At 42.4% G+C, this 27,957-nt stretch overlaps 1 protein-coding gene across 3 annotated transcripts in view; it reads right to left on the reverse strand.

The window, feature by feature from the left end:
• The window catches only part of RNF130 (ring finger protein 130), a 612,280-nt gene that overhangs the window by 455,867 nt on the left and 128,456 nt on the right, over positions 1-27,957 (reverse strand). For all 3 annotated transcript variants that reach the window (XM_073621066.1, XM_073621067.1, XM_073621065.1), the window contains exon 2: positions 16,771-16,965. In XM_073621066.1, coding sequence (XP_073477167.1) covers positions 16,771-16,965 — 195 coding nt within the window. The remainder of the gene's footprint in view (positions 1-16,770; positions 16,966-27,957) is intronic.

Here is a 27,957-nt window from a genome sequence, read left to right on the forward strand (position 1 = left end):
GCAATAACTTCTCCGCAGGATGTGGAAGCTTTTCAAAAAGATCTGAACAAATGAATGAGGTAGGCGACTACATGGCAAATGAGGTTTAACCACTTCAATACAGGGCACTTATACACCTTCCTGCCCAGACCAATTTTCAGCTTTCAGAGCTGTCGCAGTTTGAATGACAATTGCACGGTCATCCATCACTGTACTCAAACTAAATTTTTATCATTTTGTTCCCACAAATAGAGCTTTCTTTTGGTGGTATTTGATAACCTCTGCGGTTTTTATTTTTTGCTAAACAAATAAAAAAAGAACGAAAATTTTGAAAAAAATAAAAGTTTTGCTTTTGTTTCTGTTATAAAATTTTGTAAATAAGATTTCTCTTTCACTGATGGGCACTGATAAGGCAGCACCGATAAGGTGGCACCAATGAGCGGGCACTGACGGGCATTAATAGGCGGTACTGATGGGCACTGAAAGGCTGCAAAGATGGGTTCTTATGGGTGTCACCGATAGGCGGCACTGCTGGGCACTGATAGGCAGCACTGATGGGCATTGATACGTGGCACTGATACGCAGCACTGATAGGCATTCCTGGTGGCACTGGCAGTGGTAGGCATTGTGAGTGGGCAATGATTGGCAGCTACCTGGGCACAGATTGGTATTTCCCTGGGGTTCTAGGGGGGGGCATACCTGGTGGTCTAGTGTGGATGGCCATCCTGGTGGTCCTGGGCGGCATAATGGTGGTCCTGGGTGGGATCCGAGGGGGGGCTGTGCTGATAAACAATCAGCACAGACCCCCCCTGTCAGGAGAGCAGCCGATCGGCTCTCCTCTACTCGCGTAAAATACAATCACCGGCTCTTCCTATTTATATCGTGATCAGCCGTGATTGGACACGGTTGATCACGTGGTAAAGAGTCTCCGTCAGAGACTCTTTACCTAGATCGGAGTTGTGGTGTGTCAGACTGGCACACCGCAACAACGATCGCCGCGATGCGCGCCCTCGGGGGCGCGCAGCGGCTTAATATCCTGACGACGTCATATGACGCCCAGTCAGGGTGTTGAAACCACTTTGCCGCCGTTATTCTGCTATATGGCGGGCGGCAAGTGGTTAATGTAGAAAAATTTAACATAATGCATTTGTGTGGCAAAAATATGAATGCAATCTATACACGGGGGGGGGGGGGGGGGGGACACACCTCTGGGGGAATCTAGGATGGAAAAGGGCCTGGGGGTCTTAGTAGATGATAGGCTCAGCAATGGCATGCAATGCCAAGCTGCTGCTAACAAAGCAAACAGAATATTGACATGCATTAAAAAGGGGATCAACTCCAGAGATAAAACAATAATTCTCCCGCTCTACAGTACTCTGGCCCGGATGCACCTAGAGCATGCTGTCCAGTTCTGGGCACCAGTCTTCAGGAAGGATGTACTGGAAATGGAGCGAGTACAAAGAAGGGCAACAAAGCTAATAAAGGGTCTGGAGGATGTTAGTGATGAGAAAAGGTTGCGAGCACTGAACTTATTCTCTCTGGAGAAGAGACACTTGAGAGGGGATATGATTTCAATTTACAAATACCATACTGGTGACCCCACAATAGGGACCACTCATTAAAATTAGAAGAAAGGAGGTTTAACCTTAAACTACGTTGAGGGTTCTTTACTGTAAGAGCGGCAAGAATGTGGAATTCCCTTCCACAGGCGGTGGTATCAGCGGGGAGCATCAATAGTTTCAAAAAACTATTAGATAAGCACCTGAACGACCACAACATACAGGGATATACAATGTAATACTGACATATAATCACACACAGGTTGGACTTGATGGACTTGTGTCTTTTTTCAACCTCACCTACTATGTAACAGACATGTTTAGTGCGGACCAAAGACAGAATTTTTTAAGAAAATACCCTCAAATTAACTGTGAAGCATAATGGTGTAATTGTTATAGTTTGGGGTGCTTTGTTGAACCAAGGTCTAGGCAGCTTGCCATGATTGGGGCAAATAGGCCGTTCACTTTGCAAGGGGATTTAACCCAAAGCTTAGTGAACATGGTGAAGTTTCACCTGGCAAAGAATACCCAACCATATGCATGGAGAATAAAAATCTGCATTTTTGTTTGCACACGATTGGAAGATGAAAGTCAGCAGAGCTTCATCTCATTCACCAAGCTCTGAAGCAAATCCCCTTGCAAAATTAACAGCCTATTTGCCATTAATATATTAACCCCACTGAGTCAACTTTGAATTCTGCGTTATATAAAAACGTACTTGACTGGAACGGGAGACCATCTGTCTGAAAGCTGACCCAAAAATACAGTGTATTGGAAACCCCCTTCACTTTTTTCAATTTTGTTATTTTGCACCCTGATACTACAGTTGTTCAAATTCATTTTTTTCTCATTAATCTACACTCAGCACCCCATAATGACAACATGAAAACAGAATTTTAGAAATTTTCTGCTGTACGAAAGGTTCCCAAGAGCACAGTGACCTCCATTATTCTCAAATGGAAGAAGTTTGCCACAACCAAGCCTCTCCTCAGTGCAAAACACATGAAAGCCCACTTGGAGTTTGCAAAAAAAGCACCTGAATGACTCTCAGACCGAGGAACAAGATTCTCTAGTTTGATAAACCTAAGATTGAACTGTTTGACCTCAATTCTAAATGTTATGTCTGGAGGAAACCAGGCACCACTCATCACCTACCCAATACATCCCAACAGAGAAGCATGGTGGTGGCAGAATCATGCTGTGGTGGCGTTTTTCAGCCGCAGGGACTGGGAGACTGGTCAGGGTTGAGGGGAAGCTGAATAGAGCAAAATACAGAGATAGCCTGAATGAAAACCTGTTCCACAGTGTTCAGGACCTTAGACTGGGCCGAAGGTTCACCTTTCAACATGACGATTTTAATAACACAGCCAAGACAACTCAGGAGTGGCTTAGGTAAAACTCTGTGAATGTCCTAGAAGCCCAGCCAGAGCCCTGACTTGAACCCTATTGAACTTCTCTGGAGAGACCTGAAAATAGCTGTCCACTGACGATACCCACCGATGATCTCCACCCAACCTGACTGAGCTTGAGAGGATTTGCAAAGAACAAACGGAAAAAAATCTCTCAATCCCGGTGTGCAAAGCTTCTCGCGCCATACCCATAAATACTCAAATCTGTAATTGCTGCCAAAGCTGCTTCAACAAAGTACAGGGTCTAAATACTTAAAGGGGTTGTAAAGGTTCGTGTTTTTTCACCTTAATGCATCTTATGCATTAAAGGTGAAAAAACACAGGTCAGTGACCGGCCTCCCAGCCCCCCCATTTTATTTACCTGGACTCTCGAACTTGTCCCACGGGGACGCGCTCTCTCTCTGCCTGGGGTTCTCGATTGGATAGATTGATAGCAGCGCAGCCATTGGCTCCCGCTGCTGTCAATCAAATCCAATGACGCGGGGGCCAGGGGTCAGGGCCGAGTCCTGCATTCGGCCTCTATGGACACTGAATGCTGGACTTGGGAGCACACCAGCAAGGTATACCTCCCAGGGGGTTATCAGGTGTGGGGAGGAGCCGCTGAGGGACCCCAGAAGAGCAGGTTTGGGGCCACTCTGTGCAAAACGAGCTGCACAGTGAAGGTAAGTATGATATGTTTGTTATTTTTTTTTTTTTAAAACTGAACCTTTAGTGTCACTTTAAGTGTATGTGCTATTTCATTTTTTTTTTTTTAATAAAGTCACAGACATTTCTAAAAGTCCCACATTGCCATTTTTATCTTTAATTGTGATCACCTTTTATATTTTTGTAATGTATGGCGTTTTACCCCAATAAATCCTATCTTGGATGACCTGCACCATGTGGAGTTCCCTTTTTCTTTCTCCAATGCTTGAGCACTGATGACTATCCCTGGACCATCCTCTACTGGAAACGAGTGTTGTGAGTGACAGCCTCAAATCTCCATCTGGGACCACCTTCCACCTCGTGTCCATTGGAGTCTGTGACTTACAGGATACCGTCTAGTCCGACAACATCATATCATGGTAGATCTTCCCTAAGCCTTTTTGACGCACTGCCATATGGTATGTGCATCCTACTGATCTGGTAAGGGTACCTACCTCTTCCTATTGAAGGTCTTCATGCCTTTTGGTACTCTCCCTTTGATTGAAAATTAAGAAGAAAGCTTCCCATCTTTTGACACCTCACATGTGGACTTTCAGTATATAGAAAATTTATTTTGCCGTCTCATATTTCATATATAGGCTCTTGGTCCTCTTCTTATATATTTATATGCATTCACTTCACTTATGCACCTGAATGTGTTTTTGATCCACATTTATATATGCACATATTGTACAAATGGTTAATATTAGCGCTACACTTATTTTTACAATTTCTCAGTGGACTTGGTTTGTTTGTGTGTTAGCTGCTTTTAGTTTTTATATTTTTGGTTTAGCGCAGCATCTTCACCCCTGTTTGTACACATTTCTAAAATTCTGTTTTCACATTATGGGGTACTAGTGTAGATTAATGAGAAAAAATTAATTGAAACAACTGTAGTTTCAGGCTGTAACATAACAAAATTGAAAAAAGTGAAGTGGGTCTGAATACTTTATGAACGCACTGTAGGTCTTTCAACATGACAAAATACACTAGCAAGGATTGGTCCAACAACAAAAGGATGGTTTTCAACAGGCCTTGAAATGCGATGGGGGAATTTTAGAAGGGTAGTTTGTGAAAGAAAACCCACAAACAAGTCGATACCAGAGACTGGTGAACAATTAGTTACACCAAACGCCAACAAGAAGTAATTTGTGCTGCAGAGGGCAATACCAGCTTCTGATGGCACTGGTGTACTTACTTTTCAACAGTATACATTACATCTATTGATATTTTTGTTGTACAAATGATTGGCTATGCAAATTCTTGTGTTTTTATGCAAGTATTACCTTTATCTGTAGGCACCATTTCAATGAACGATGAATGTTTGTTCAAATATGTTGAAAAAGTCAACAATTTGAATCAGCTGTATTTACTTTTTCATTTGGCTGTACAATGTGTAGCCTTTCATGTACTGGTTTAACCATTATTTATCTAAGGCGTTGCTTATAAATTTAACAAATGACTCCAGTACCAACAAAAACTTTTGAATAGTTTACATTGCCAGAGCTATTTAATTCTTTAATACATGTGTAAGTTTAACAGGTTTTAACTGACACATACATCCAAGTGGGTTCACCTGTGCTTCCTTACTTTAGGAAAACGTGGAGCCAGTAAAAGCCATGTTGAGCTTGTGAATGACCCACGATTTAGGCTGGCCATATATGCTGCTAATTTCTTTCCTGTAAACACGGGTTGCAGGAAAGAAATTCACACGATTCCCCTATTAACACAGTCAGGAAATGACTATAGCGGCCGCTAGCAATAATCGCAAGTGAATCCAGCAAGTTGTACCCAAGTTGATCGATCAACTTGGTACATTCAGCCTGCCCACTAACAGTTCGAATCGCTGGCGGTTCTTGCTGAACTGGTAGAGATTTTAACCGTTTATGGCCGGTCTAACAGCCATTCCAGGGACAATAGCCACATAGAGCTCTTATTTGTATTTATTTTCAAACTGTTAGCGGCACACAGAACGCATTAATTAGTACAAAAAGGCTTTTTTTTCTCACTGAAATTACATTGTCAATACATAAAGACTGCTATGGCTGCAGTTTTTTTCCTGACTGTGTAGTTTCTGTTTTTACACAAACGCAGAAGTTGTGTTTGTCACTACTTTGCCTGCATTCTGCCATATTTTTAGTCCTTAATGGATGTGACGGATCTGTCAGTGGTAGCCTAATCTACTTCTAAAGGTTCAATCGTTACTGCAAGAGCAATAATTCTACCGCTAGACCTCCTCTGTAATTTTAAACTGGTAACCTGTAAACATTTTTAAAGTGTTTGTCGCCATTCCACGAGCGTGCGCAATTTTAAAGCATTACATGTTTGGTATCTATTTACTCGGCATAATATCATCTTTCACATTAAACAAATAAATTGGGCTAACTTTACTGTTTTTTTTCATTCAAAAAAGGGTATTTTTTCCAAAAAAACTGCGTTTGAAAGAACGCTGCGCAAAAACAGTGTGACATAAAATATTGCAACGATCAGCATTTTATTCTCTAGGGTCTCTGCTAATATTAATATATATATATATATATATATATATATATATATATATATATATATATATATAGTTTGGGGGTTCTAAGTTATTTTCTAGCAAAAAATACTAAATTTAAACTTGTAAACAAAAAGTTCCAGAAAAGGCCTGGTCAGCGAGTGGTTAAGAAGTTTAACCACTTCCCTACCGGCGTATAGGGAAATTACACCGGCAGAAACAGTCTCTTCCTCCGGGTGGGCGTCATATGGCGTCCGCCGGGGGCACAGCCCATTCCTGATCAGGTAAAGAGCCAATGAAAATGGCTCTTTACCACGTGACCGGCTGTGTTCAATCACAGCCTGTCACATGCACTGTCTTCGTGCATGCCACTCGTGCACTCCCCCAGGGGGCGATCGAGGATGAGGCATGTCACTCTGACACAGCCCATTCCTGATCAGGGTAAAGAGCCAATGAAAATGGCTCTTTACCATGTGAACTGCTGTGTCCAAACACAGCCGGTCACAAATCTGAACAAACAGCGGTAACGAGCTGTTATCGGGTTCTCCTCATCACACACCAATCGTGTGTGAGGGGGAGATTGTGGTAATAGCTAGTTAGCGATCACAGTACACATCAATACACACTGATTGCCCCTAAATAAAGAGTACCTGTCTCCAGCCCATCAGAGTACCCGAGTACCAGTCTCCAGCCCATCAGAGTACCCGAGTACCAGTCTCCAACCCAGAGTACCTGTCTCCAGCCCAGAATACCCGAGTACCTGTCTCCAGCCCATCAGAGTACCTGAGTACTGCAGACCATCAGAGTACCAGAGTACCTGTCTCCAACCCAGAGTACCTGAGTACCTGTCTGCAGCCCACTAGACTATCCAAGTACCTATCTGCAGCCCATCAGAGTACCCGAGTACCTGTCACCAGCCCATCAGAGTACCTCTCTGCAGCACATTAGAGTACCTGAGTACCTATCTGCAGCCCATGAGAGTCTCTATCTGCAGCCCATCAGAGTACCCGAGTACCTGTCACCAGCCCATCAGAGTAGCAGAGTACCTCTCTGCAGCACATTAGAGTACCCGAGTACCTATCTGCAGCCCATCAGAGTACCTATCTGCAGCCCATAAGTGTACCTGAGTACCTATCTGCAGCCCATGCCTCATAAAATATACGTTGGGGTGTTTGTTTTCCAAAATGGGGTCATTTTGTAGGTAATTCCATTGTCCTGGTGCTCCAGAGCCTTCAAAAGTGCGATAGGTAGGAATGAAATTGGATGTGTAATTGATGCTCCTAGAATGCCTTGGATGTTGGGCCACTGTATGTGGTCAGGCTGTGTAAAAGTCTCACACATGTGGTATCGCCATACTCAGTAGGAGTAGCAGAATGCATTTTGGGGTGTAATTTTTGCTATGTACGTGCTATGTGTTAGAAAAATCTTATAAATTGACAACTTTGTGTTAAAAAAAAAAAAAAAAAAAAAAAAGCGTTTATTTTCTTTCCACATTTCCAAAAACTCGTGGAAAAAAAATGACATGTTCAAAAGACTCATTATGCCCCATAGAATATACGTTGGGGTGTTTGCTTACCAAAATGGATTAATTTTGTGGGTAATTCCACTGTCCTGGTGCTCCAGGACCTTAAAAAGTGTAAGAGGTAGGAATGAAATTAGAACACCTGATGGTGCTCCCTGCATGTTGGACCTCTCTATGTGGTCAGGCTGCGAAAAAGTCTCACACATGGCATCGCCATACTCAAGAGGAGTAGCAGAATGTATTTTGGGGTGTGATTGCAAGTATGCACATGCTGTGTGTGAGAAATAACTTGTTATGACAATTTTGTGTTAAAAAAAAAAAATCGTCATCATTTTCTCAAAAATCGTGGGAAAAAAGTTAAAACTTAAAAAAAAAAAAAAAACCCTCGCCATCCCTTTTACTAAATACACTGAACTGTCTACTTTCCAAAAAGGGGTCATTTTGGGGGTATTTGTACTGTCCTGACATTTCAGGGCCTCCATGAAATTACCGTAGATAGGCCGTCGGTACCAGTGTGATCAATTCTTAATGATTTGCACCATAGCTTGTAGACTCTATAACTTTCACACAGACCAAATAATATATAATAATGTGGGGGTTTTTTTACCAAAGATATGTAGGAGTGAGTATACATTTTGCCCCAAATTAATGAACAAAAATTACTTATTTGCAAAATTTTATAATAGAAACTAAAAAAAAGTGTTTGTTTTTTTTTTCCAAAATGTTTACTTTTTTAAACTTATATCGCAAAGAAAAACCCAGTAGTGATTAAATACCACCAAAAGAAAGCTCCATTTCTGTGAAAAAAATAAACATTTTGTTTGGGTACAGTGTTGCATAACTGAGCAATTGTCATTCAAAGTGTGAGCAGGAAGGGGCAGAAAGTGCCCTGTAGTGGTTAAGGTCCATGGGAGTGTACCATGAATGATGGGCCAAATAAAAACTTTCAAAGAGATACAAGCTGAACTCCAAAGTCAAGATACATTAGTGTCTGATCACAGCATCCATCGCTTTTTGGGCTCAAAAAAAAAAAAAAAAAAATAGAGGACGACCCAGGAGGACTTCACTGTAGTAGGAAAAAAAAAAAAACATTCTTGAGTTAGCTAAAATGCACATTCACAAGCCACAATGCTTCTGGGAGAATGTCTTTTGGACACAAGACAAAACCAAACCTTTTTTGTCAAGTCACATCAGCTCTTGGTTCGCAGATGAAAAGAATGAAGCTTAAAAATACAATGTACCCACTGTGAAACATGGAGGCGGCTTGGTTAGGTTTTAAGAGCTGCTTTGCAATGTCTGGCATGGGTGTACCATGAATCTGTGCAGGGAACAATGAAATTTCAAGACTATCAAGGAAATCTGGAGCGATATATACTGCACAGTGTATGAATGCTCTGTCTCTGTTACAGGTCAAGGGTCCACCAACAGGATAATGACTCGAAAAACACAGCTAAAAATACCCAAGAATGGTAAGAACAAAATACTGGACTATCCTGAAGTGGTCTTCTGCGAGGACCAATCTGAATCCTACTGAACATCTATGAAAAGAGCTGAAACATGCAGTCTGGAGAAAGCACCATTCAAACCTGAAACAGCTGAAACCGTTTGCTCAAGTGGAGAGAGCAAAACTACCTAAATCGGTGATGCAAATATCTCATTGAAACCTAGTAAAATAACTTATTTGCGGTGATTCCCTTTAAGGGTTATGCAAAAAAATATTAGGTTAAGAGTCCCATAATTTCTGTCTATGCCATTTTCCTTGTTTTCTCATTTAAAATATTCTATTGAATCAAAAAAGCAGGTGGAAAAATTTGACCAAACAGTGACTGCAGCTAATCAGATGATATCCATTGTTCAAGTAATCTGACAGCTGCAGGTGCCGGCTGTCAAAATACAAGAATCAGCAGTGGGAGATTCATCCATTCATGCTATTTAATGTCCGCTAAAATAATAATGTGTATGGCCAGCTTCACTATACTCCTGTCTCACGAGTTGGAAGTCTGTGGACGTTGATAGCATTCTTCAACACGGTGTAACAGAGGACAGTAGCTCCCATTCAAGTCAATGCCGACCTGGTGCAAATCAGCAGGGGAAATACAAAGAAAAATTGTTGAATAAAGGAACAAATGTAATACAATTTCAGGGATCATAAAGGTTGAGTTATTATTGTTGCAGTAATTGCTGATGTGAGTTTTTACATGCTTCCTCTTTCTTATTTTTGATTTAAATGTAGGAGATTTGTAGAAAAGGCCCTAGAGGAAAAGCAGATTATCCACCACAGTCATGCTGTCTCACTGCTTAGCAACTGTTAAGATAGGAAATCACCCATACAGGGGACTGTATTCTTTTACAAAGGGTTTTATTTGAAAAATAATTCAGACAGATTAGGTTAACAATGAGATGGTTACATTATATATGGAAAAACTAGAAAAATCCCACAAAAGGGATAAAACAAGAAAATTCTATAACTTCCAAGTTCAATTTATCGTAGTCCATAAGTCCCTGGTTGAGAGGTCTTGAGATTCTGGGTTGTATCGCGTGATGAACTAAAGCAGAGACATCCGGGCATAATGTTAGGGATCGCAAAACTTTTAAACATGTTAACATTGGATGTCCGTATGGGCAAGTATACGATATATTTTTAGGAGGATGCGATCACTGTAACCATCCACACCTAAGCCATGCCCTAAAGACTGGTGGAATTAAGGCCTCATGTACATTGCTGCATGCTAAACAGACGTTTAGGAGCAGTTGGGCATTTTTTTCAACTGCGCCTGAACTCTCCTCTGTCATCTTATCAGTACATGTACACAGGGTCCTTTCTAGTCGTTTCTAGGCAGTTGTGTTTAGAGCCCTTTTTTGGAAAGCAAAAAAATGAGTTCAGACGCTGAGTTTAGAGGCATTTCAATCGCTAAACGCGGTAACTCGCATTTAGCCGCGTTTTGTTTACAGGCGTTTTTCATCTTTGGCTAATTTTTTTTCAAACACTTCTAAACACAAACGCAGCAAAACGCCGCTAAACGTGACATGTAAACGCAGCAAAACGGACGTTTTAATAGTTGGTTACTAGCTGTCAAGTTAAATCGCTCAGGAGAGGTTGTAAAAACGTCCCGTGTACATTAAGCCTGTAAGTAAACATGCACAAAAAGAAAAACTGGAGCGAAAACTGAAAAATAGAAAGAAAAAAAGGAGGAAAAAAAAAAAGAGAGCCAGGAGGAAAAGAAAGAAAAGAGGAGTCCCACGGGGTGTGCGCCGGACAGTAGCTAAATTGAAAGAAGCTTGTTATCAAATCTGGAAGGTTGGTTGCCAGACACCAAGACATTTCTTGTGTGTATCTGAGGCTAAAGCGGTCAGCTTCTCGTTTACCATGATATCGTTCATACGATTCTTAACTGCTTCAAAGCTGAGTAGAGGAGTTTTCCAAGCCCTCTCTATGGTCATCTTAGTTGCAGTAAAAAGATGCAAGGCCAACTGGCATTCCAGGCGGAGCAGTTCTGCAATAGGTTTGGTAAGGGTTCCTTTTGATGTCGGTCTGGAGTAAGTTACGGAGAAGGGTATATACTCTAACCCAGGGATCTCCAAACTATGGCCCTGCAGTTATCACGGGACTACACTTTCCATGAGGCAGTCAGTTTGGAGACCCCTGCTGTAACCCATAGTCTGCATACCTTAGGAGAAGACCAGCAAATGTGTGCCATGGTGCCTTCCTGAGAACATCCGCGGAAGCAAAGAGGAGAATAAGGAATAAATTGTGCCAGCCTAGGCGGCGTATAGTACCATCAGTACAACACTTTGTAAGCATTCTCCAATATTAGGATATTCTTGGAGCTTTTGAGAAGACTGTATTCAATGGGACAGCTGTATTACAGGCTTGCATTGTAAGGCTGGGCATAGACAGCCCATGTTTCAGCAAATTCATGCTGAATTTGCAAACATGTGAACTGTAGGAGGCCCTGCAAGCACTACCCGGCTAGACAAAAATACATTTAAAAAAATAACTAAGCTGGGTGGAAAATTGTCAGCCGAACAGTGACTGCATCTAAAGCAGTCACTGTGTGTTAGTACAATAAATTTTAGAACGCTGCGAGTGTTGAGAGCAATAATTCTAGCACTAGGCCTCCTCTGTAAAGCCTCGTACACACAATACGATTGTTGGCCAACCGAGCGTCTGATTTTTGTCTTAAGGGCGTGTGCCAGGATCTTGTCTTGCATACTAATAGTACACAATTGTCATGCAACAAACACGAACGTAGTGACGTACTACGAGGAATTTCAGCTCTTGAGCGTCACCCTTTGGGCCCCTTCTGCTAATTTCGTGTTTAGTGAGCACTGATTCCAAGCATGCATGTTTGTACCTTTTGTGTGACGGATTTGTGTACTGACCATCAGAAAATCTGACATTAAACCGTTGTCCGCCGAAAATTTACTAGCCTGTCATCCAACATTTGTTGGCCGAAAGTTGGACAACAATTGTCAAAAGGAGAGTACCAACGGTAAGATTTTAGGACAACAGTCTGTCAACAGACAATCTCCTGCCAACAATCGTAACGTGTATCCGAGGCTTAACTCTAAACAGGTAACCGTTAACATTTTTTAAAGCATCACCTATGGAGATTTTTAAGTACCGTAGTTTGTCGCCATTCCACGAGTGTGCGCAATTTTAAACCATGACATGTTTGGTATCTATTTACTCAGCATAGCATCATCTTTCACATTACACAAAAAATTTGGCTAACTTTACTGTTTTTTTTTTTTTTTTTTAATTCATAAAAAGTTTATTTTTTCAAAAAAAATTGCGTTTGAAAGATCACTGCTCAAATGCAGTGTGACATAAAATATTGAAACGACCGCAATTTTTATCTCTAAGTGATATATCTATCTATCTATCTATCTAATGTTTGGGGGTTCCAGGTCATTTTCTAGCAAAAAATACTGATTTTAACTTGTAAGCAACAAGTATCAGAAAAAGGCTAAGGCCCCTTTCACACTGCCGTGACTTGAAAGTTGCGAGATTTCGCGGCCGCGATTTTGGGAACGCCTGTGTAAACTTGAGGTCTATGGACGTCAACTCGCATCAATGTCAGACCAAAGCAGTACAGGGACTAATTTAAAGTCGCACAGATATGAATGGTATTCGTTGGAAATCATGGGGTACGGACTTGTCATGCAACTATGCAGTCCCAAGTCGCACAAGTGTGAAAGGGGCCTTAGGCGTGAAGGGATTAGGAAGAATTAAAGCACAACAAACTGCAAAGCAGGAAGTAGAATCTTAGTAATATAATGAGAAAATATGGTTGCTCCCCCATGTGCACATATAAATCACAAATCATATGTAGATATATATTAGATAAAAGGGTAGAGAAACATTCCATTGATAAAATTATTTCCTAATCTCTTATATAAGAATATATATTCCCTTTAAAGCTGGGCCTCAGGCAAACCGCTAAATGCACAGATGTGCAGCATAAATAAGAGTTTAACGTGCCAAAGGATTTATCTTTTTGTCCATCCAGCCACAGATTTACGCAGATTTGCCACACAGCACAGCCCTGTCCGTCAGGCCCCAATTGTCCTCTGCTGCAGTTAATAAACATTGACAGGTCTTGTTCCTCCCCAGCCTGTGCCTGGACAGTAAAAGGAGAAGCATCAGATTGATGAAGCTGACATTCTGCTCCCTCCTACTTTGAGCATATTGTTTTAGTCCATCAGCACAACTGACTGACTCCTGCCAGTGCTGCCTCTCCTTCTCTCAGCATTTCTGTAGGGCAGGGATACTCAACCTTTGGAAAAGCGAGGGCCATTAAAGAGGTTCTAAAGGCTGAAGGTTTTTACCTTCATGCATTCTATACATGAAAGTAAAAAACCTTCCGTGTGCAGCAGCCCCCCGTAATACTTACCTGACCCCCCCCCTTTTGATCCAGCGATGTGCACAAGAGCATTGTCTCTTTGGGGTTTCTCCCTCATTGGCTGAGACAGCAGCGGGAGCCATTTGCTGTCAATCACAGCCAGTGAGCCAATTAGGAGAAAGAGGGGGATGGGCCGGGAAACCACGGCTCCGTGTCTGAATGGACAGGCAGAGTAGCAGCTTGGGAGCAAGTCTGTTTGGGTGCCCCCATTGCAAGCTGCTTGCTCTGGGGGCACTCGACAGGAGGGAGGGGCCAGAAGTATAAAAAAAAATTGCCTTTAATATTACTTTAAAGTCAATGTAAACCTGATTCATGAAATTTGACCTGGGCACATCTATCTCTAGTGTTTTATTATCTCTCTCCAAAGCACCAAGTCCCGTGTGTTTCTGCTGCTCTGTTCCTCTGTCATCAGCATGAGAACTTCTGACAAGCTCCCCCTCAACAGAGATAAAACCAGCCTGAAATGTGCGATTAGCAGAGAGCTTGTCTTGTCACAGCACAGCTCTGGACATTCCTACCTTCCTTTGCCTATGTGGGGGTATGTGCCTTTCCTCCAATCAGCTGTCTTGGCAATAATCCACTCCCATTGCTGAACACAAAGAGAAAATCTCTAACAGGATGTTCACTTTCTAAAGAATATAGCAATTTGAAGACAGCAGATATACATGTAAAACCTATGTAGGGAGATTTGTTTCATCTCTGTGTATCATCTGAAGCTGTTCACTTGACTGGGTATATGTAAGGGTGTACATCCACTTTAAGTGATTCAGTAACCGGTCCCGGACCACAATAAAATGAATGGGTTCAGAATTTCAATTTTTTTATTATGAATACCAGAATTAGATTTTAAACAACAATCAGGGTCATCATTTCCCAGATGTTTACCCACCGTTCACAAAAAGAAATCGTACATGAAACTTGTGTGAAACACGGTCTTGGTTCACTTTTTACAAAGGTGGTGCAGCTGGTGCAGCTAACCCGCTGGAAAGTGGCTTTCCAGCGGGTTAGCTGCGCTTTGAAATAGACTTTTTGAAATAGACTTCTATTAGATCTTGCGGGTGAAGTGCGCTTTCAGAAAGCACACCAAACACACAGAATATAATAGAAGACTATGATTCAGTGCAGCTAACCTGCAGGAACCTGCAGTGCTGCACCCACAGATCAGTGTAAAAGTAGCCTAATAGTTGTTATCCCTTTTATAGGTGCGAATATGCACATTGCAAAAGCTATTATGCCCAGTGTACGTGATGTTTATTATTATTTCTCTTGCAGCTGCTGCTGGCATTTCTCTCCAGGCTGCTATAAAGGATTAGAGGTGGAGTGTATTTTGTAGCACTCCGCCTGGGACAGCAGCTGGCGCTACAGAGGAAGCATTGTCTTATGCGGTTCCTGCTCCCTCTGTGGCCACCTGCTTCCTCTGCTGCCGGCGCTGGCTAACTGTACTGATACTTTGGGATGGTGGGTCAGCAAGCCCAGATCGAGATCAATGGGTTTCCGACCCCAGGCATGCGCTTCCCTTGTTTGAGGTTACAGGCCACATCAGAGGGCTCAAGTTGAGCACTCCTGCTGGAGGGGGACTGCAATAAGCTGATATGTCAAATCCTGTTCTTACGTTTAAAAAAAAAGTGTAATCCATTTATTCGGTAATACAGAGCGATACTGAAGCCTTTAAAATCTGCCTGGAGTTCAGCATTGCATCATGACAGCTGGTAACTCTGTGATAAGATTATCACAACAACTAAAAAAAAAAAAAAAAAAAAAAAAAAAAAGGGGAGGACAAACAGCAAAACTTGGCAGCTGCTGTCAAAGACGATCCTATAGCAGGCAGCCTGATGTTATAGAGCAGGGATATGCAATTAGCGGACCTCCAGCTGTTTCAGAACTACAAGTCCCATGAGGCATCGCAAGACTCTGACAGCCACAAGCATGACACCCAGAGGCAGAGGCATGATGGGACTTGTAGTTTTGCAAAAACTAAAGGTCCGCTAATTGCATAACCCTGTTATAGACCTTAAATGGGCCATAATAAGTCCAGTTGTGTTCCTAATGTGTTGGGCTGATCTGAAACTCAAGCTGGCTCTGACTACTATAGGGAAGGATGACTAGTGCTTTTGACTGTGAAAATCACTCACCATTGCTCATAGTAATTTTTAAAATTAGTTGGAAAATGTGTAATAATCTTTACATGTCTATAGATATCTCAGGACCCCATCCTAGCACCAAATTCAACAATTGTTACAGAGGATCAGATATGAGTCAGGCCTTGCATGGGGTAAATGGAAGATCCACAGTTATGGAAACCCCCTGCCTTCCAAACAAAAAATGGCTTCACAAAGCCACTTGTAAACAAACAGATCGCCCGGAAATAAGCTAGGGCAAATCTCTGTCACTATGCCAGCACTCCTCCCCCCCCTTTATTTATTTATTTTTAGATACTCTGCCACTTGTACTAGCCAAGGCAGATACATGTCTCATGCTAGTCCACCCCCTAGACCAGTGATGGCGAACCTTGGCACCCCAGATGTGTTGGAACTACATTTCCCATGATGTTCATGCCCTCTGCAGCGTAGGTGAGCATTATGGGAAATGTAGTTCTAAAACATCTGGGGTGCCAAGGTTCGCCATCACTGCCCTAGACCCACTTTTACTTACCTTTGTAGCACCTCCTCACTGCTACTTTCTCTATCGTAGCCACCACAAAATACCCAGTGCTTTCAGGTATGAGGGTGCATGTGACCCCCTCCCATGTTGCAGTGTTCAGGCCTGAGACTGTTTGCAATGCCCAAAAATTGTTATATGACTGAGGGTCATATAATCAACCCCGTGTAAGTTATGTTGGTTATTTTGCTGAAACAAAAGAGAAGAAGCAGGGGGTGCTGGGATATTGAGCACAAGTGGGTCAGGAGATATGTTTTACAGAGATTTGACATAAAGGTCTCTTTAAGAGAGAAAAGAATCAAATATCTTAACCATTGGCAATGTCAAAAAGAAGACTGTTCTGTTGCATAAATGTAAGTGGATGGTGATGTCTCCTCACTTATTGTTGTCAGTAAACGTCAGGCTTTCCATGGTCCTTTTGCATGTTGCAGGACTGATACATAAAATATACATACCGTGTTACCATAAAGGAAAGGAACCAACATCCTATAGTGTTAAGTCATCAATATCTACTTTTAGGCTTACCAAGCATGCATTAATAATCTCAATATACCTGGATGTGTCATGGTCACAGTATCTTCATTAGAATTATTGTTGTAGATGACCACAGCTGTAGCATTGTGGGATGCGGCTCGAAGAATCTTTTCTTTAAAGGTACAGTTCCCACGCTGTAGAAGCGCAATCCAATGCTTGGTGTTAGGAGGCACAGGAAAACGAATATGAGGGTCACAACCTTGTCGATCTGGTGCTAGACAGAGGAAAAAAAGGCAGAAAATCAATACTGCTATTTACGATAATTAGGGAAAAAAAAAAAAAAAAAAAGTGTTTTTGTTTTCACCTGCAGACACATTACCTTTCTACTTGACCTAGATAAAACACATCAAATTCAAATATTCAGTCAGTTTAAAGTGGACCTCTCACTCTAAATAAAAACTTGCTTTCTATCCCTTCTCCATCTCACATTTGGATTTTATTTTCTGCATGTGCTCATATATGCTGCAGGGCTTCGAGTCCCAGCAGAGCCCTGCGGAACAATTCTGCACACGTGTGTTTCCAGGAATATGCGCAGACGAAGCAGGTATGGAAGTCACAAACCTTGACATATATGGGAATGGGTGGAAAACCTACGCATGTGGATAGATGTGCCTTCCAGTGCTGCTGGAGAACCACAAAGGCAGTAGGCAGTCAAATCATGATGGAAGTGTTCATTTAAGGAGGTAAATTAATTTGGTGAAAAAAAATTGTTGGAAAGTCTTCTCTAAGGCGTACACCGCCTAAGGACACTAGTAAAAAAAAAAAAAAAGCAAAAGAAACTAGAGCCTCACGGAGTGGACGGAGTAACAAAGATGGTGGCACCAGTGTGGGAGAGGGGGGACAATTTTTCAAAGCTAAAGGGGACTGAAGTTTTTCTGTGGTGGTGGTGGTGGTGTTTAGCTCAGAAGCTTCCCAAGAAGTATTTACCACTCTATGCTTAAAGTTGTGAGAATTGCTCTGCTTCATCAACTCCTCGGTGCATGCAGACCTCCAACAGCCATGCATTGGAGAAAGCAGGGGTCTGACTTACAATGGTCTACAAACATACATTTTTGTATTCGGTAAATATGCATGCTTGGCATATGGAACAACAAGGAAGCACTTAGGCAAAAGCTTTTTTGGGGAAAAATAATAGCATTCTTTGTACCATGAGAATGTGCGGCCTTGGGATGTCTTTGTCTCATATCAAAGCAGCTAGCCAGGTCTGGCAAAAAATCTGAAAAATCTGTATTACTGAAAGGTTAAAAATCTGGACATTTCCTGTAAAAGATAAGTGTAGCCCCCAGCGTCCTACCACTGATGTATACTGGTCTGAACGTATTTGTATAGTATACTATGGGCCCATTCACACAGTTCCATTTCTTTGCCAGTTTTATGTGCACTTTTTTTTTCAAAAAAAAAAAAAAAACAAACAAACAAAAAAAACAAAAACACCTGAGCAATTTTGTTCCCATCTTAATAAAAAAAGATCTCGCTGTTTTTCTTCATGAGTCTGCCAGGAGAGGATTGCTTTATTATTTCATGGTCAGTTTGTAAACAGACCCCCATATTAAATTTTTTTAAGGAGTAATTTAAACGTCTTATTTCTGTGTTGAATTAAATCAAGCCTGGCAGACTATTAAAAAAAATATGCACTTTTATATAAACAAACATTTCAGCAAGTGTAATGAAGCTCTTTGTTCTTCCAACCTGCTGCTCATCCATCACCTTAGAGAAAACGCAGCAAAATATCTCGAAATCACTTTGCAATTATACCACGCTGATTCGGTGACCGAGAAGAAAGTCTCTTCCTCCCTTTTGTAGCGTGTTCTTTAGTTGTGATTAAAGGGAAAATAATGTTATGGGCAGCAATGACTAAAGAGCCGATTTGCGTCGCTATTTGATGTTCAGATATTCAATTAACCGTCAAATGACAACATGGCCACTTAGGAAATATTGGCTATTTGAAATTCAGGCAAACAGGAACTTCACAGAAGAAAAAAAAATGTTTTAAGAAGAAAGCTAGGCAAATGTATAGAAAAAAAAATATTGATTTATTACACATTGCTATCCACTGAAAAAGGTACTAAATTGACTTCTGAAATGTACCTATAGTAGTCCCTTGCAACCTGATCACCCTGCTTTGTTAACCTTTGATAGGAGGAACATGGAGGCAGCCATTGTGGACTTCCTCTTAAAACTGCCAGTTGCCCATCATGTGGACACTGTTGTGTCAGTTCTTTAAGTCACTAACCTGCTACAAGTATATAGACCAGGACTTTTTTTTTCTCCAACTCTCCCGATCATACTTCTGTATTAGAGACTGAAAATACAAAAGCTGGTGGGCCAGCTAACAGCCTGTCAACTAGCATTCTAAAAAAGGTCAGCAGTTTTAGTCTACATATTTTTGTCATGACAACATACTTGCCAATATCTTCATCCCTGTGCCTGGGACACTGTCACCCCCGGTCATGGGCCACAGTTGATACACCCACCCAGCGCAGATCACGTCCACTTTCCAGGTGGTCCTGCCCAAAACACAACTACTTTCTGGGCAGTCCTGTCCGTAATCATGGAACCACCCACTCATGACCACAATTACCATAGCTAATACCCTTTTTTGCATTTCTGTGCATGACCTGTACCCTAAATAAAAGAAATGCTGTGATCTCATGAAACAGCATCATTAGGACAGAGATGTGGAACCGTCCTAGCAGTTGGCATCAGGGTAGATTTGATTTAAACTGATTGTAAACTTTCGTTTTTGTTTTTTGTTTTTGTTTTTTTAAATAACAAACATATCATACTTACCTCCACTGTGCAGTTTGTTTTGCAGTGTGGCCCCAAACCTCATCTTCTGGGGTCATACAGATTGTAGTGTACATAGATTTTCAAAACAATGGGATAAAGGAATATTCCTGAATTTTGGTTTATCTCATGGTTACTGTGGCACTGTGTGAATGCATCAATGCTGTGCATGTTATCTCAGCTTGCAGAGCTTGGATTCATTGAATGAGTTTACCAAAAATGTTAATATTGCAGAATATACAGCCTCATGCTACATAACTAAGCTCCATTTTATGCTGAATAAACTAAATTATGAATGTATCTTAAATAGAAATCCATCTTTAGATGGATTTTTACTCCAAAAGCATTTTATTAAAATACATTTAAAAAAAAAAAAATGTAAAAAAAAAAATCTATTTAATTACTACCCGCCCGCCGGCCGTCAAAGGACGGCTGGGCGGCATGGCTCTCGCTCTGGGTGGATGTCATATGACAGCCCTCCAGAACGACCGCTCTCACGCGCCCCTGGGGGCGAGCATCGCGGCGGGTGGTGGTGAGGTGTGTCACTCTGACACACCGCTACACAGATCTAAGTAAAAATTGCCACCACACTGGACCACCAGGTATGCCACCCTAGACCACCAGGCAGCTGCCAATCAGTGCCCAGGCAGCTGCCAGTGCCCATCCCCAATGCCTGCCAGTGCCATCAGTGATGCCTATCAATGCCATCTATCAGTGCCACACATCAGTGCCACACATCAGTGCCCAGCAGTGTCGCCTATCAGTGCCACCCATAAGTACCCATCAGTGCAGCCTATCAGTGCCACCCATAAGTGCCCATCAGTGCCGCCTATCAATGCCTATCAGTGCTGTATATTAGTGCCACCTACCACTGTTCATCAGTGCTGCCTATCAGTGCCCATCAGTGCCACCTCATTGGTGCCGCCTTATCAGTGCCCGTCAGTGCCGCCTTATCAGTGCCCATCAGTGGAAGGAGAAAACTTACTTATTTACAAAGTTTTGTAAGAGAAAGAAAAGAAAAAAAAACGTTTTTTTTTTTCAAAATTTTAGGTTTTTTTTTATTTGTTTAGCAAAAAATAAAAAAAAACGCAGAGGTGATCAAATACCACCAAAAGAAAGCTCTATTTGTGGGAACAAACTGATAAAAATTCTGTTTGGGTACAGTGTAGCATAACCGTGCAATTGTCATTTAAACCTCGACAGTGCTGAAAGCTAATAATTGGCTTGGGCAGGAAGGGGGTGCAAGTGCCCTGTATTGAAGTAGTTCAGATCAAAAAAATCTGATTATTTTTAAAAATCATCGATTTATTTCTACCCTGGTTGTAATCTATAGCATGTGACAAATTTATTTTACAATAAACCTCTAAAGAGGGCTATGGAGGCTGACATTGTTGTCTTTCTTTTAAAAATGCTAATAACATTGATTAACTGGGTCTGTGGCTTAAAGTGCTTAAAGGATAACTAAATGTTAGTTTTTTTGTTTTTTGTATTTTTTAAACAAACATGTCATACCTCCTCTGTGCAGTTGGTTGTGCACAGAGTGGCCCCGATCCTCCTCTTCTGGGGTCCCTCAGCGGCGCTCATGGCTCCTCCTTATCTTGAGTGCCCTGTTGGAGAGCCACTCTCCCTCGGGGCACTCATGCGGGCATGTTCACGTGTCCCGCTGCTGCGTCTATTGACACAGACAGCAAGACTCGCGCCCCCGCCTGATTGGATTTGATTGACAGCAGCGGGAGCCAATGGCTATGCTGCTGTCAATCTATCCAATCAGGGCCTGAGACATCGGCTGGAGCTGGTGTGCGCGTCCCCGTCACTGGAAACACCAGGTTCAGGTAGGTAAAAGGGGGGCTCGGGGGGGCAGCTGCATCACAGGTGGTTTTTCACCTTAATGCATAGAATGAAAAGTGTGTACAAACCCTTTAAGTAATTTTGTTCGTATGACAGCCAGGCAACTAGCATTTGTAGAAGGGGAACCAGTGAGGACAGTTTCCAGGTTTCTCCTATGACAGAATTCCTTTAGGATTTATAAAGTAACAGAAGCCAATAGATGCCTTCACTGCAGAGAGCACTTCTCTGGGATCCTGCGGCAGCTGATAACGCGACCAAATGCCTAGGTACGTGGTCAAACAATCTCTGTAAGCAGTGGAAGATCTGAGACTGGCTGATCCTTCCCTCTCAGCAGAGATCACATTATTATTAGATGTCTAGGTAGTTCATAACATGACTAACCACTGTGGATGCCACAGCATAAGTTTCTGCAGTCAAGGTATTTCATGAAATCTGCAACCTCCTACAATTTAAAGGAAAACTCTGGTTAAGTAAATTATGATGGCCCTGAACACATTCATTTGCTAGCTGCTACATTTTAATTCCAAAACTCATTGCTTTGTCCAACTTTTTGTAGCTCCTCTGGTATCCCTCCTTGATTTGCACGTGCCATAGTACTGTATTACCAGGATCTGTGAATTGTTGCTGTTGAAGGGTAAGAACTGCGTAGTGACATAGTGAGTCATTGCTATGGTACCCAGGACGTAGTACTACAAGAATTGCCCGGGTTCTGGTTCATGCGATTTATACCTGAAGTATTGCAAATAGGGATTCACCGTTACCAGTTTTTTAAGACCAAGTACAAATACCGATACTTTTTCTCAAGAACTCATCGATACCAATTACTGATACCTATTTAGCCCTTGGATGCATTTAGACTGGGTTCACATATGTGTGGTCCGGTTTTGACATCGGTATTTCAGCTCTCTCCAGTGTGACTTTGTTCAGTAGTTCAGGTGCTATTCGGGTGCGAATTGTCATAGTGTACGACAACGGAAATAGCATCTGAAAGTGCTCCAAATAGTACCAGACTCTTTTGAAAAATGCTCTGCAGCGAGAACGCACATATGTGAACTGACGCCATTAAAAAGGCTGCAGGTTCACATGTCATGCGAATCGGATGCGGTTCAAAATGCATCCAATTTGAACATATGTGAACTGATCTGCAGACTTGAAGATATCGGCACGAGTGCAAATGCTTAATATCAGTGCAACACTAATTGCAAATAACATATGAGGTAAATGGCATTTAAAAGGTGCAATGAAATTCTGTTTTAAGAGTAAGGTGGGCAGGGTAGTACTGTAAATGCCCTTTAAATGTCAGCCACACAACATAACAGTAGCAAAATGACAGGAAAACTGATCTAATAACACAGCAGCACTGAAAAATGTTAGCTGACTATTAGGACAGTTGTAAGATTTTGTATGTGTGTGTATTTAAGGGAATCGCCGTTTGTACCATGTTTAATCAGAGTAATCCCCCCCTTCCGATGTGATAGCTATTTCACCAACAACACTGTATTCAGAACCAGGCTGAAGGCTTCACAAAACACAGATGCCATTGCAGTCTGAAGCTGGCAGCGTGCCTTTGTTTAATACTGTCAGATACAATTACAGTAATGAAAAAAAATGATTATAAAATGCATTGGGTATGCATTGACACTATGGGGAGTGTGTGTATTTCTCATCCTACAATAAAATCAGAGCAGCAGTCTTATTAAAACAGTGTAGAAATTAAAAGCCTTATATTTTGTTCTAAAAAGTAGGCCTGCAAATTAGCAATTACTGTACATTGCCAAAGTTAATCAACACATGCTGATGCTAGGTTTGGCCCAAGTATCTAGGCTTCATTGTCCTTTTTTTTTATCAAAAGGTTAATTTTACAGTGGGTTCTCGATGGTTTTTAATTCATTGGCCCCCCACCAGCTAAACTGGATCATTCATAAGGGTCCTTTCACACGGGTGTTCTGCCCGGCGGACTCCACTTTGCTCAGCGGGGAATCGATCAGTTGATCTCGCTGAGCAGGTGGATGACAGGTACGTCTTCACTCACTGTGCAGAAAGTGACCTGACAGAGCCCCGCTCTCTATGGGTAGATCGGATAAAGACAGTCCCCTGTCCGTTTTCATCCAATTCGATCCACCAGACGGATGGAAAATAGGGTTTCAATCTGTTTGGATTTCACGGACAGGATCGGATAGCAGCGGGTGTCAGTGGACATGTCACTGCTGACATCCGCTGCCCATAGGAGTGAATGGAGTGTCATATCAGGTCCGCCTGGAAAAACTGACAGGCAGACCTAATCGGAGGGTCATTTTGCGCAGACAGTTGTATTTTGCTTCTGGCATTGGTTTTGGAAACATTTCAGCAGGATTTGGACACAAAAGTCCTTAAAGTGGAAGTCCAAACAATCTAAAATCCCTGCATCTATAGAAAAAATGAGTATACATACCTTTTGGGAAGCCAATCTGACCCGCTCTGACTGGATCCCACGCTAAGCTGTCAGCCAAGGCTTCTCTGTGTAGACGGGTGCAGAGGAGACGGAGGACTACGGAAGCCCCATAGTAACTCTATGTGTGACGTCACTTCAATTCATTTCACAGCCGTTGTCATTTGTGTCCTCTGCAGAGCTTCTGGCGCTGGAGATCGGGTCGGAGCGGGTCAGATCAGCTTCCAAGAAGGTATGTATAATTATTTATTCTTTACAGGGATAGAGAGGTTAGGGTTAGATCCCTGGTGTCTATATATGCAGGGATTTTAGATTTTGCATGGACTTTAAAGGCCAGGTCCACCTTTCACAGCCATGTCATCCATTCACAGAGATCTGCAGTGGAGCACAAGTGTGATGATGTCATAACACTCGTAGTCTACTGATACTTCATCCAGCTCCATAACTGAAGATATGGACCTGGGGCAGGAGTTGAAGCCTGCAGGTGCAATGTCTCTATAATACACTGAATGTTTTTGCAATGCTTTGCAGGTCCTAAAAGTAAAAAATAAAATAAAATAAATGCATTTTTTTTTAAATGGGTATATTTATTATTATTATTTTCATTTATTTGACTATGCCTTTAAATTGTGAATTGGAGTCTTATGTAGTGATACACTCAAATGCCTTCTAGACCAGTGGCACATAAAACAATGCTTCCAGGAACAGAGAGTGTGTATACTATTGTGCATTATTGTTTCATAATCTTCACAGTGACCAATACAAAAGCTGCCATTACTGATCAATTTCTGAAAAAAGAATAAGACTTGCAACTCTGAAATTGAATATGAAGAGAACTGAAGTGCAGAACGTTTTTAGCACCGGGTAGGTATTGACACTATGGGGAAAAAATAAAATGTGATTACAAAACTAGTCATGCTCCTGCCCGAATCTGCCTAGCGGAAAACACTAGAACTGGGACGTACAAAATAAATGACAGCACATTAAAATCCAGATCATGTGCAACCTGCAGCTGCCGCTTGATCTCAGTCTCTGGCCAATTTCTCATTTTCAGCCTGGATGCTGGAGTTAACACACCAACATTACCAGTCCCCCCCCTTCTCCTTCTAGTTTGCGTTTAGTAAATAAATAATCACTGGCCAACCTGCAAGATGATCAAATATCTAAAATTTCTTCGGTATGTATAAACAAAAAGAAGAAAAAAGAAAAAAAAAAAAAATCCACCATTCAGTCGAAAACAGGCAGCAAGAGAAATTAGAACAAGCTGGCACGCTGGCAGCTTCTTGGCATAAGGGGCTCACTAGCGCTGAAATGTGTCAGTGAGAAGAACTGACCTCTGGCTCGAGAGTGTGCAAACTTCAGAAAAGCAACTTCTGCTGGAAACTTATGTTCATCAGCAAGTCTGCAAGGGCATAATCAGGCATTGCATTGGGGCAGCTTGTTGTTAAAGGATAAGTGCACTTTCAAACAAAGTGCACTTATGTTACTTGCCCCCCCCCCCCTCCAGGCTAAAACACTCCCCCCCAGATGTATTCTCATCTCCATCTCACAGCAATGTTTAGATCCCACAAGGAAAGCCACGTTTACACCACCTAAGGCTGCACTAATGGGCACTGATAGGTGGCACTGATAAGCACTGATAAGTGGCACTGATGGGCAGCACTGATATGCAGCACTGATGAGACATTGATGGGCATTGATTGGCGGAACTGGTGGGCACTGATGGGTGGCACTGTGGACACTGGTAGGCGGCACTGGTGAGTGGCACAGTGGGCACTGGCAGCTGACACTGGTGGGCACAGAAAACGCAGCCGTGGCTTTCTGTGTAAGGGATCGATGTCCCTCTGACAGAAGTTGGTGATCGGCTTCTTTTCCACCTCATGCTGACAGCGTGAGGAAAAAATAAATAAATACCGATTACCGAGCTTCTGTTTCCATCACGTGATCATCCGTCATTGGCTGACAGCTGATCCTGTGGTAAGGGGCCAGGATCGACCCCTTACTCGAATCTGTGCTTAGCCAGGTCTCATAGACTCAGTGATGCGGGGCGTGCACCCGGACGCCCTCCCGGCAATTGAGGCCCGCACTGTAGCTGTCTTTCGGCTATAGCGAGGGCGGCAAGTAGTTAATAGTTGTTCTATAGTCTTAAATGGCAAGTTTTCAGTGAACTTGTCCTTTAATAAACACCTCCATCCCGAGTGCAGATGCCGTGCTAATTGCTAAGCTTTCTCCCCATTCCAGCAACTGTCACTGTGCAGCCTTGCCTGGCACTACACAGCTCTGCTGGCTCCTCTTAGAGCGCATGCACACAATGGCCCCTTTCCAGCCATATTCTGCAGAATACTGCTCACCCACAAAAATGAATAGGACGGAGGCTCAAGTGGTTCTCTCAGCAGCTCAGCTGCCCCTCCTCCTCTCTCCCAGCAGGCTCAGCATCCTCCAGCCTTCTGGAAAGAGGTGGAGTCCTGGAAAGGGTGGTGATGGAGAGAACTGAGCTGCTGGGAAAACCATTTAAATGACTTTGTGCTTCTACTGTTAAACAGGAAATAAACTGCATCTGAGCATCACAAAACAAAAGACACTATTTAATATTTTTTTTTATATTCAAAGCAAACTCCCCCATCCATACAGGTCTCCATCTTTTATTTAACTGAGAAATCACTTTGAAAAAACACCACCCTAGTATTTTTGGCTATGGCCATATTGAGTAAGGGCAGATGATTAATGTAGCATTTACTTCCTGGAATCCATCTGCCTTAGCTCAGGCATGCAGGCAGGAGGGTGTGTTTAGCTCAGAAAGCCTCTCCTCCCCACCTGAAGATTCATGGGATGTATGACATCATTTGTTTAGGCCTAGAAACCAGGAAGTAACTGAAATAATGTAAGAAACAAGTAAAATATAATATACCTTCCTATCCATTTACTAATGCGAAGTTCAGCTGTAAATTTGAATATGAATAACCTCATAGTGCTTGCAGCTACAGGAGGTAAGTAGGGAGTTTTTTTTGATCAAAATATCCACCCTTGAAGTGGGTGCTTTAGATGGACATCACTGGTAGGCTCACTAGGAAGTTGTGGGACTTTGCAAAGAAAACTGTAGGTGCAGGTGCACTTATAATTAAAGTGATTGTAAAGTCTTGTTTTTTTTTTCAATAAAAATAACAAGCATATTATACTTACCCGCTCTGTTGCAGTGTATTTGCACAAAGCAGCCCAGATTCCTCCTCTTCTCGGGTCCCTCTTCTGTGCTCCTGCCCCCTTCCTCCCATTGAGTTCCCCCACAGCAAGCAGCTTGCTATGGGGGCACCTGAGCAGAGTTACATCTCCCTGTGTCCATTCAGAGATGGAGCTGCGGCCCAGCCCCACCCCTCTCTCTGCTGATTAACTTTGATTGACAACAGCGGGAGCCAATGCCGCCACTGCTGTGTCTCAGCCAATCAGGAGGGAGAGTCTCGGATGGCTGAGACACTCGTGGACATCTCTGGACAGAGATTAGGCTTAGGTAAGTATTAGGGTGTGCTGGGGCGGCTGCTGCACATGGAATGCATGAAGATAAAAAACCTTCTGACTGTACAACTAATTTATGGTAGAATTCCAGCCTAAACCTATTTTTAATAATGTCACCTCCATCCTCCTAACACCTATGCTGACTACAGTAATCTGTGTAAAAAAGAAGCATATACTTTCTATTTTCAGTTCACTCTGGTCCATTCTCATGATCCAGCTCCCCTGTGCCAGCCAGGGGTGGCTGCATGGGAGAGAACGGAGTTCCAACAACAGCTGGGACATGGGAGCCTTTGGGTGAGGTCAACACTCCAAGCTTTCCCAGATGTTCTTGATTGCTCTCTCCTTCACCCCTGCAGCCACTGCTGGCTGACACAGGAGGTTAGCCAGTATATACTTTTTTACACAGGTTAGTCAACATAGGTGTTAGTTTGGAGGAGGGAGCAGTTTTAAAACTAGCTAGGTTTAGACTAGAATTTGACTTTAAAAGAGAAGTATGTGTTTTATTTTTTTTTTTAGGAATCCTACTTGCCTAGCTGGACGCAGCATCAGTTCAATGCATCTGTCCCATGACGGCTCCAAGACTGAGAACCGCCGATCGCTTGGTTCTAGAGCTCCCTGAGCAGAGGGCTGGTGACT

Source organism: Aquarana catesbeiana, linkage group LG03 (genome assembly GCF_042186555.1).
Source record: "Aquarana catesbeiana isolate 2022-GZ linkage group LG03, ASM4218655v1, whole genome shotgun sequence".
Classification (NCBI taxonomy): domain Eukaryota; kingdom Metazoa; phylum Chordata; class Amphibia; order Anura; family Ranidae; genus Aquarana; species Aquarana catesbeiana.